Source organism: Cygnus olor, chromosome 17 (genome assembly GCF_009769625.2).
Source record: "Cygnus olor isolate bCygOlo1 chromosome 17, bCygOlo1.pri.v2, whole genome shotgun sequence".
NCBI classification, from domain to species: Eukaryota; Metazoa; Chordata; class Aves; order Anseriformes; family Anatidae; genus Cygnus; species Cygnus olor.
The window spans coordinates 15356033-15367342 of record NC_049185.1 but is presented as its reverse complement, the minus strand read 5'-3'; the positions used below and the strand labels follow the sequence as shown (position 1 = coordinate 15367342).

The 11310-nt window shown below is 39.9% G+C and overlaps 1 protein-coding gene across 2 annotated transcripts; it reads right to left on the bottom strand.

Moving 5' to 3' along the window:
* Positions 1–4678: 4678 nt before the first annotated feature.
* Positions 4679–11246, bottom strand: CCDC117 (coiled-coil domain containing 117). 2 transcript variants are annotated; one of them, XM_040576641.1, is made up of 5 exons: positions 10730–11238; positions 9970–10020; positions 9361–9594; positions 7795–7932; positions 4679–7274 (listed from the first exon to the last, which is right to left on the bottom strand). In XM_040576641.1, exons 1-5 carry the CDS (start codon positions 11083–11085, stop codon positions 7022–7024), a joined length of 1032 nt encoding a protein of 343 aa, XP_040432575.1. In that variant the 5' UTR covers positions 11086–11238; the 3' UTR covers positions 4679–7021. The 2 variants fall into 2 exon arrangements, with proteins under 2 accessions (XP_040432575.1, XP_040432576.1); XM_040576642.1 differs by lacking the exon at positions 7795–7932 and having other exon boundaries at positions 10730–11246.
* Between the last annotated feature and the right edge of the window lie 64 nt (positions 11247–11310).

Genomic DNA, 11310 nt, shown 5'->3' with positions numbered 1-11310 from the left:
CTTTTTGTCTTGTATCTCAATGGGGAGGGGAGAGTGTCTGGACCTGCTGAAGTTTGAAACTCTACAGAAATTTCTGGAGGTTAGATCTTTCAGTGGCTGATATTCTACTGCCTTGATGCACCCACTGATCCAGTAGTACTGCTGTGGTGCATGTAGCTGAGTGCTTTAGTAGCCTTTGTCGTGTCTTGGAGCACATGATGTTGCAAGCTGTTCAGTGTAGATAGGTTTGTATGGTGGCCAGAGCTGCTAGAGCAAAATCTGCAGCCATAATAGAGAATGCAAGTGGCAGTAGCTTGATGTCTGAATAAAACTAATTCCTTCCTCTTGGTAACTTTTGTTGTACAGAATAGTCTGAGTGAAGGTCGGTGCTTTTCAAGTGACATGTTTAGTACTCATGAAGTAGCGAGACAAGGTGAAAAAGGTATAGATTCTGCATTACCACAGGAATTCCTGAAACAAAAATCAACTTCGTAGGAGCTAATTTCAAATATAACAGTATGACTATGTAGTTGTTGTTTTTCTCGGCCACTTGTTGCAATGGCACAGTATGGAAAAATACTTGAATTGGAGTGCTAGGGAAGAAACTGATGTTGTACCCCAAGTGAGAGCTGTTCCAGGTGTTTGTACAACTGTTCTTGTTTTCAGTTCTGTTTCATGTCTTGCATTCTATTTGGACAGAAATAGCTTATGGGAGGTAAGCAGGAGTGTATTGGTCACTATAGGCGACAGGACTGTCTTTTACAAACTTAAGTAACTTACTTTGCAATAAAATATCTTGTCTGAATACTGGATAGTAGTAAAAACTAAATGTGCAAAACAAGGATTAAAAATAAATTTATGGTAGACTGAAAACAGCTTGTTACACTTTCACACTGGAAAATGGGGTGACTGCAAGAGGGCCCTTAGTACATAGTGCATGTTGCAAGTCTGAAAAGCAAGCAGTTAAATGAGGATGACAAAAGTAATACAAAATTATTAATTACTATTATTGGAACTTCATATTAAATTCAAAAAAAATCAAAAAATTAAGAAATAATGTTTTGGACATGCAAGGAAATGTTTCTTGCCTCTTTAAAATTCAGCTCTATGGTTTCTAGGCTAGAAGTCCAAAACAGTTCACAGTGTAAGTATACAGTACTTGAAATAACACCTGGAAAAGGACTGAGATTTCACATACCTTCCTCAGGGCTATAGAAAGGTTGAGGCTAGTACACCAGAGATGTGCAGCCCATCCCATTGGTCTTGTGGCCATATATCCTGTTTTCAGACATCTGGCCTTCAAAGGGTAGCACATTAAAGACTAAGCATAGTAATGACATAGCAGTATTTCTGTTCAGTGCTGGATTACTTCCAGGCAGCGTGTGTGTTCTTGTGAGTTTGTTGTCTGAGGCATTCAATGTAGACATAGTATTGACTATTCCTGTATGAGGTTTTTAATTATTTTTCTAGGAGTTGATCCCAAATGTAGATTTTTTTTGATAATACACTATTTTCCTAAAGATAATCCAGGTTATTACAGATTTTTCTCATTCTGGTTTCACTCATGATTCTTACCACTTGAACTGCTTTTTCTGTGCACCTGGAGAGGCTATTGTAGCTAAAATAAGCACTTAAACTGATAGCCATTTTAATAGCTACTGAAAGTAAGGCCTTTGCCCCCCCCTCCCCCCCCCCCCCCCCCCCCCCCAAAAAAAAAAAAAGCTATTGGTACAAGAAAGGTCAGTACTGATCCCTTTGAGACTTTAAATTGATTTGATTCATTAAACCGGTGGTTTGAACCAGCATTTTTTGAGTATAGTTTGATGGCTGCAAAGGTATGCTTTTTAGGTTTCCTGTAAACTTCAGAGCCTGCCCTAGAGCAGCCAAGTGTCTTTGAAGCAAAGGCTGCTACCACAGCAGGGGGAGGAAGCAGTGATGGTGTAGATCCGGTTCCCCCCCCCCCCTTAATTGAAGCAGCTGCTAATCATCACTTTGAACAAGAATACTGCAATCCTCAAACTCATCCTTGTGCAACTACAGATAAAACTAGACAAAGGGATTAAGAGTGGCTGGGGTGAATGATACGGAGCAGAAAGCTACATTCATCTGCTATGCTACAGTGGAAGTTATTCCTGTATTTGGTTACTGCCCTAGCAGGCAGGAAAAACACCTATACCCTATAGCCTGAAACACCTTGATGAAGGCACTGGAGCACTTCACCTGTGCTGTATCTCTTTCCCTCTCATCTGTCCTGCGGCAGGGCACTCTGAAAGGCTTGTAGATGTGTCATTTTGCCACCACTCAGCCTTCTTCTAAAACTGCATGCATGACATAGCACTTCTACCCAACAATCTAGCGTAGGTGCTGCCTATAACCACTGTCCTTGGCTGTCTCTGGAAAGTTAGACGTATGCTGTTCAGCCAGTGCAGCGCTATGTGTTAGCATGTATGGGATGAACTGTAAAGGTCTTGCAAAATGAACAAAGGGAGATAGTCTTCAACATGTACTTCTGAAAATTGCTTCAACTTGGTTACTCTGCAACTTTCCAGGTGTGATTTACCAAGTAAAACAGCAGTAACGCTGCTACCCAGTGACATGGATATATATTGCCCATTTTCACTAGTGTATCATTTAACTTACCTCAAAGATGAAAACGTGTTGTGGCTTGAAGAGCAACATTAAGATCTAAGAAAATGTGAAGAAAGTTCTCTATGGTCATGTTCCCATGATATTTGGAAATGGACTCTGTTTACTATGTTTCCACCCAAACCTTGTTAAACACAGCAGACAAAAGAGTTTGTTGAAGTATTATTTGTATCCTTTTGGTGCTTTTTTTTTTATATCTGCACCCTTTATAGCTGCAGATATTTCATGGCATGCTTTAACAAGACTTACTGGCAATATAGGTTCCAATACAAGCTGCTAATATTTATTGAGATCACTCTCCCTAATAGCACACATACTTCTTGTTGGGCATCTGGGAGCCGAATAGAATTCAGAAATCCTACTAGCATTCATACTTTTTATTAGACTCAAGTCTTCTTAAGTAATACCAGGGCACCATGAGATTTTTATGTAGTACATCAACAGCCACAGATAAAAGTGAGAGAATTTAAATTGGCAGCAGAGGGTCTTCATTTGAGATCTGACAGTAGATGAGAGATGCTAAGTTAAAGTAAACCCAAGCTAAGCTGGGGCAGGAGAGGGAAGAGTAATACTTATGTCATGGGACAGATTTCACCTTTGCAGTATGCTTCCTTAACATGACTACTTTCTGCTCTAACCTCTGTTTTGGAGTGTCTGCTTGCATCACAGCAAGTGTGGATCTAGGCCTAGCAGTTCACGCATATGTTGTTACATGCAGAGTTGATTAAATATATGATCTGTGATAGAAATCATACACCTGCCATGGCTCATTGATACAAGACACAAGCTCTGGAACAAATACAAGTTCAGTTCCAAATCCATGCCAAAATATATCACAGGGCTGGCTCCATAACCGTAATACAACTCCTGTCTACAGTTTCACAGCCACATTCCCAGGGAAACTTAGACAACTAGGCAAGCTCTACACAATCTTAGATGTGTTTGGTTTTAAACTACTTTTTTTGTCTCCTACTCTGCACTGGAGAATTATTTAAGCCTTAACTAAATCCATTGAACTGACTAATTTAAATCCAATTGAAATTCAATTCATTCACATTGAATCACACATTATTTGACACAGCCTGGAAAACTCAGGTTGTTTTGAATAAATCTGAAGTGCTAGTTTTCTCATTTTGAAAGCAAAGGTAATACTGGTCTAGGTCAAGCAACTTTGTCTTTCAAACTGCTTGAAAAATTACTAAATAGACGTTAAAAAAAAGAGCGGTGTTGCCTACTAATAAAGTAATTATAAAAATACTCCGCACTCCAACATTTCTTGATTTTATACAGAAATGACCAAACTAGGCACTCTGAAGTAAAATAAAAGATCTGAAAATACAAGCAATAGCAACACCTTTTACCAAAGGTAACCCTTTGTTTTGTCAGACACTTTTGGATCATGACGGATTCACAGTCCTTCTCTGGCAGCTTCAGGTTTATTCTGCCGTACAGTTACTACAGCCCTGCAGAACACAGTGGAGGAAAAGTTACATGTCTTTGGGAACGTATGATTAAACTAAAAATCTTTTTAGGTCAAAATATTCTCTTACCTTCCAAGTAAAGGATGGGACATACATTCACAAGTTTTGTTTTCACTTCCATTAAGAAAGAAGCACAGCCATCTAAAAATATTTTAGAAAATTTATTGAAAACTCACATACAAAGGGTGATTTGGCCCCAAGAGAAGACTGACCAGAATTAGCTCTTCCATATTTCAAAATAAAAGTTTTTTCCTAATACTGCATCACATTTGCTATCCTGCTTGTAAACAGCATTAATAGAAGTATTTTAGGGAAGTCAAAACCAAATAAAACTGTTACAAATAGAAAAGTTTGAAAACACCCAGTAGCTTGTCCTTTCTCACTCTCTCTAACTGATTGCTAAAGCAAGAATTTTGCTCAGTCCTCCTAGATAACTGATTCCTCCGTTACCCATACTCTTCTCCTCCATCAATTTAAGGATTCAGCCATGTTGTCTCCTAATAATAGCATAAATTAATTATAAAAAAATTAATCTTTTATACCAAAGCAAATTTATTGGACACATTTTTTTCCCCCGTCTCATGGTCTTCGTCAGTAGTCCACCACTATATTCTTGTTTCAGATGTCAGATTAACAGGGCTCAGTGATACTTTATTGACATCAAGGGATTAAAGAGGAAATACACTTCTGAAAGCTAACCTTTGATACAAACATAACAGGAAAAAAAAGCATGTTTAAAAGCCATCTACGTACATTTGTTCTCCTGCAAATTTGATGGGCAACTTGTCATTCAGTATTTTAAGAGGGAAGAAACTGTGTCTAGATTTGACATATTTGGACTTCCCAAATTTTTCTACACCCTGTGCCATAAGTGTTGCTGAGATGGTTTCATCACTTTTTTTTCTATCCTTTCTTTTCAGCTTATTTAGGATCAGAGCTATCAGCTAAAACAGTCCCAACCTTGAACTTTCACTATAATCCTGCAAGCTTAAAAATGGGTATTTATTTAGAGGCACCGCATTTTCTACCTGCAATAACTACAGCCTTCCCTAAACTGCATTGCTTTACTTTATACTCAAGCAATGTAGCATGTTAAAGGCTGTAGATTTTAAGCAAGTTCAGCAGTTTAATAATAAATGAGAAATTTTACACAGTTCATGCAAGAGATTTATAGCAGACTGAAATAAAATTAGACTTAAGAGCAAGAAAGATCTGTGCGCATTCTCCAAAGTTCCAGAATGGATGTTATACACCAGTTTTCAGAATAATACCTATTCAAATGTTGGAATGTTTTTAGTGAAGCTCTGAAATATTTTAGCAAGAGACAGCAAATTTCACACAACCTTCAACAAGAACATCAAGATATAAACAGGATTTAACAAAGATATCTTTCAAAGAAAGCTTCTCTGATCCAAAAGAGAAGAATGATTACAAAAAGATAAACTTGATTTTAAACTATCAACTATGGGTTAACCATTAAAAAAAAAATCAGATTATCAATTAGCTGTGCAAAGGAAGAATAGATTTTCTTATGCAAACAGCTGCAATACTGAAAGGCCAGTGTACTTGGCTCCTTTATGTTAGCAGGATGTCAAATACAGACTAGGATGCTAAGACTCAACAGAACCTATTACTTGGAAAGGGATTTCCTAAGAAAAGCCTCAATTCAGGTATCTCTGGGGAAGGTCTGGGACTTAAGACCAGAAGATAAGATGTCTGCCTTGTTTAAGCATAACAGAAGTAGTGTGCACTGAGAAAAAGTACAAGCAGTAACTCATTGACGATTCTTTTTCTTAACACTCTAAGCAGGGTACAAAATTCTTTTGGCATACTTCTGTATAAAACTATTTGGTGTCATGTTAATGGCATGTTGTAGTTTAGACTGTAAATACAGGTTTCCGTAGGCAAAAGACGAACATCTTTTTTTAGTTTGCCACCAATATCAGCAGTCCCACTTAAACTTTGGGACTTAGTTGTACGTGACATTCAGCATTTGACTCTCTTTACCCCAGAAAATCAGCTATTATCTGATTTACTGATCTTTATAAAAATTAAAGGATGCCATTTATTTAATGAAAAGTTACACTGTCTTCAACTGACTTTCCAACTCACTGTATACAAGGAATCACATCACAATGTAAAATGTGAATCAGTTGGCTGAGAAACACTTTTCCCTAGACTTCGCACCATCTGGGGAGGAGGGTCGTCAAAAAAACCAAACTATTCACAAGCGAGTGAACCAAAGAGGACTAAAGTTAGTAGATATCTCGTAGTATCAAGTTAGTAGCCAGTTTTACTTTCTACAAAGCAAGAGGCTTAAGCTCAGCTATAACATTCCTTCCCTACCACATTACAGAATGCATAATTTCAATACTCGAGTTTCCATCAAGTGCAAACCAGCTGCAGATGAAACAGCCATTGTGTGACAAGCTGTATTTCTATTGGGACTACTTTTCTGCTTCTGACTAAACTCAAAATTATTTCTTCCTTTCAATACCTTTTTGTGATTTTAATGAAACTAACTGACTAAGCACAGTATATGCACCAGTCTCAGTGGCTCAGTAAGTGAAAAAGTGTGGCTTGAGCCACCATAAGATTCAGTATTTGGATTTTATACCTGATCAAGGACTACTAAGAGGACATTAACAAAGATGGAAAGCTGCTTTCTTGTTCCAAAGGCATTTGGGTTGCTTTCAGTAAAAATTAGAATATTTAACAGAGCAATCTTTTTTTTTTTTTTTTTTTTTGTTTCCTAAAGTTTTGTCTGGCCAACCCATGTTCTTACCATTGTTACTAGGAAAAATAATAACAATAAAACTTCAGATTCACACATCAAACCATAAGGAAAGAGAGAATCAAAAAAACAGCAACAAAAACCAGCAGAAGTTCACCACTTCCAGTCTACAGTCTGGCATCTACAACTCCATTTCTTCTTCTGCACACCCAGAGATTCCCAAACTAGTGTACACATCTGGAGACACGACAGTCTGTTGTGATTCAGGGAATATTTCAGTCTGTGGGTCAAAAGCAGCTCTTGGTGTTAACTGCTTTGCTTGACACCCTTCTGTACTCTGCTGCCTGAAGTTCTTAACAGAAACAGGCTTCAGTTTATCTGTGAGAAATTCAGGAAGAGGTTTCCAAAGCACCAGCTCCATAGAAGGACGGCTCCTAGAAGGGATGGAGTGCCAGTTAAATTAAAGTTCTCCAATCACAACTGCTAAATGCAGAAGACCAATGAGTATCTTCATCCTTTGTGCTAGCCTGGAACTATATTCCAAAATGCATATACCAACTATTAAATTTCCTCTTCCTTAACTAGTTCCATTACTTTTAGTTCTAACCATGCGTTTTCTTTCACACAAAACTTGAGTATTGTTGGTCACACTTCAGGACCTTCTTCTTTTGGAAACCCGCATATATAAAAATGAGGATATAGTTGTTTATTCAACATGTTTCATTCTGTACAAATGAGGAGTACAAAACGCAGCTTGATGACCACTATAGTTACACTTATTTCTGTTTCACATTAGGATAGTTTTTTCCTATTTTTGACCAGATGAATGGTCTGCTACACAATGTCAGCTGCATCATGCAGTAATTAAGGACATCTCCACAAACATGAGACCAGGACTCTCATTTCATTTGCATGTATTAGCTACATAGCACCAAGATTTCCTCCAGAACTTACATAGACTCTATTATTTTCTTTGTCAGGACTTCACCAAAATCCCTCTTCATCCCTTTTTTAAGGGTATCTGACAGGATAAGAGTGGGCAGATTGCTAACATTTCCATCAGCATGAACTTCCTCATCTTCATCAATTATCCTAGGAATGGAGGGGGAAGAGGGAAATAAACACTATTGAGCATACTGTTAACAGGCACATCCACTGCAGTTCTATCTACGTGCACTGCGCTGTACAGTGTAGATAGCTGACCTAGGCTGGGTACCAGAAGCAGCGGGGCCATGCTAACATGAGTCTCTCTTGGGCCAATATACCCTAAGAATGACTGTTACCGTAGAAGCCACTTGAGCAGCTATGCCACTTCTGGTACCTAAGCTAGCTTTGTTATCTTTGCATTGTCCAGCAGTGCACAATGCGCACATACACTGAGAGGAAAAAAATAAAATACCACAAATTCACTTCCGGGGAAGGTGTACAATTCAGTCATATTACAAGAATGAGTCTCAGTTATGTAGTAACTTCACCAGTTTAATTCTCCAGATGTTAACTTTGAGAGTTATTGAAAAGCTACTGAATATAGTTCTTAATCTTTAAAGATTTGGCATCAGTGTCTCTGATTAAGAGCATAAAAAGTTAAAGCATTTAGAACAAACTGGAGGCATCTCCTTTGTTTTTGATAAACCTTTTAAAGAAAATTTAGTAGAGTAGCTGGGAAGGAGGGGGAACACTCCTCTGAGAGTTCTAAAGCAGACTTTGTAATGCAGGTATAGCCAGATCACAAAGAAAAAACATTATTACTTAGATTTACCTATGAGAAATGCATCTCTTCATACATCATCAATTGAGTAATCATCTAAAAAAAATCTTTTTTTTTTTTTTAATTTTGGCTTTTCTAACAACTGTCTGCAGTGTTTTTTGTTTTTTTTTTTTTTAAGAGTATTCTGGAATAGTAGCACAACTGCAGTCAACTGATATATACACAACATGCTGAAAAATCTTTCAAAGGCAAGAATGCACAATATGCTTATTAAATGACTGTAAAAGTCTGCCCATAGCCACCCCGTCATCCCAATATCAAGCCACCTCATATTTAACAGCAAGATGAACCTCAGTCTTACTGCATATGTGCAGACAGAGATCTCTGGTTCATGCTAATCTGTACACTAACAAATTCACATCTGTCCTGAGCATTTAGAAGAATTAATCACAGAACAAGCTGCAATTGGTTGAAAAAAAGCTGAGCTCAAGTTATATAGTCAGACATGAGTTAAAATTTGAGCTCTGGATACTCACAAAAGAGTGTAAGAACCCATTATGGTATATTGATGCTGCATGATGATTTTGAAGAGCATATATATTCAGCATCTCTTGCATCCTCAAGTTCAGATCATAATAGCAGCCCCAACACTGATAAAACCATAGGTAGCCTACAAAGAAACCACTTGCACACAAAGTTGATCTCAGACTTACAGTAGTGTTATCACACTGCTAAATGCTAGTTTTACCCCTTACTGCCCACCAAAAAAGGGAAAGCTCAGCAAAGCCAGTCCACTCCATCCCTGCATTTACCTGTCCTCAATTTCCTGAAGCTTCCTGCGAGCAACCTCGCATTGCTGTTCCCCCATTGTCTGATCCATTTCTTCACAGGGAATTTCTAACATGGCAGTTTCAGGACGGCTGCCACCATACCGACTTGCTACCTCCCCAGCTGCCTGCTGACCTGCACAGAGAATCCATTCTTCAGTGCTGGGATTCAAAGGGCAATTTTTGGTTCCTGTCAGTCTCTTCTTCTTCACAGGACAACTAGGAAACAAAATAAGTTTACAATTGACAAAAGAGAAATGTGGTGTTCTACACAAAAACGTGTTATAGAAAGTAATGTGCATTTCACCAGATTTGACAAACTATGGAAATACAACCTCCACAAAACAAGTAAGACAACATTGCTCTTATTAAGACGTGGGTACCCGTGCAAGAAAAATCAGTTCTACTCAGTTAATTAGGTAGCTGAAATGGATTTGGGCTCGCTCATGTGCAATTCAGGGGAAGAGTTCCAAATTGAAACAATGGAAGATGATCCTTTCCTACGTATCCTGTAGATGAGATGTGCTCAAATCTTTATGGAAAATAAAAAGGAAATTAAGATTTCTCAGGCTACAAAGGACAAATTTAATTTACCCTTCTGCCTCTTCTTCTAGCTTATGCTTCTTTCCACCTCGAACAGTGACACTGTAAAATAGAGAGAAATGGTTATTGGCGTGTAATTGTATCTTCCAACAACATAGATTTTCAAGCAATATTTTCCTCCCTTTTCAAACTTCACACACAGCTTGAACAGCGGTAAGAGCAACAATTGCCACATGTCACCAGTTGTGAAGGGAGTGGAAGGTCTGGACAAAAAGGACCAGCTTTTGTTCCAAAGAAAATGAAAGAAGTCTGTGATTGCTCAGTTCTCTGAGCAGAATGCCTGATAATCTCTCCTTTATGTTATTTCTTTTTTCTCCAAGGGGCAAGAACAATTTTTGCTAAAATTCAAATGCTTCAAAACTAGCATGAGAACCAACTTCAGGCTCTAATACAGGGATGACAAACTCAAATTAAATGTGACCAAAGAACAATATATGACAGAATAAGACTTTATACAAGTATTTCGTGTTCACATATTAGAAACAGTGAGTTAAAAGTACAAGAGCTTAAAGCACGTCAAGATCTAGGTAAATCCGATCACATTTCTTTCTTTTTTGAAGGTTCCTTCGTCCTTCACCAACAAATTTAAAGGCAGTAGGAGAAGCAGTGCAGCTCTAACGTACAAACAATACAATACTGGAAAAAAAACAAATTCGAACCTCTCTTGGAAAGACAGGTTATTTCACGAGGCCGGTACAACTGAGAAACATTTTCCCTTCCCCGTTCCAGCAGTAATGATGTTCGTACTCACTGGCTGTCACTCTGCTGCTGGTGTAAGCCTCGCGGGTGTGCCGCGTTTGTGAAGGAACCCACCGGAGCGACGGTCAGGCTCTCGTTGTAACTCCCAAGCGCAGCTAAAGCGGCAATGTCAAAGCTGCTCTGCAAACACAAGCCGGAGGAGCCGCAGCCGTCGGCGCCGTCGTTCCTGTTCCCCGCCAGCATCACGGCGGGGGGCTGGAGGTGCCCGCGGCCGGCAGCCCCGAGCTGCGAACCGTCCCGCGCGACTCCCGGCAGGCCGTGGCGGTCAGGGGCCGCGGCCAGAGCCTGGGGGAACTCCAGGGCGGGCCCCGCAGGGATGCCCTGGCAGGATCTGCCCAGAGCTGCCATTTCCTTCCGCCGAGGATAAAGAGGACGTCAGCCCCGCCGGGCCGCGAGGGGCCGGCCCGGCACCGGTGCCGCCGCAGGGCGAGCGGCTCCCCTCAGGCGGGCCCGGGGCCGGCGCCAGCTCCCGCCCCGAGAGAGCCGCGCGGAGCTCGGGCCCGCGGCCGCCCCCGCTGCTCGCGCCGCCCGGCCCGGCCCAGAGCGCTCCCGCGCAGACCCGCGCCGAACGGG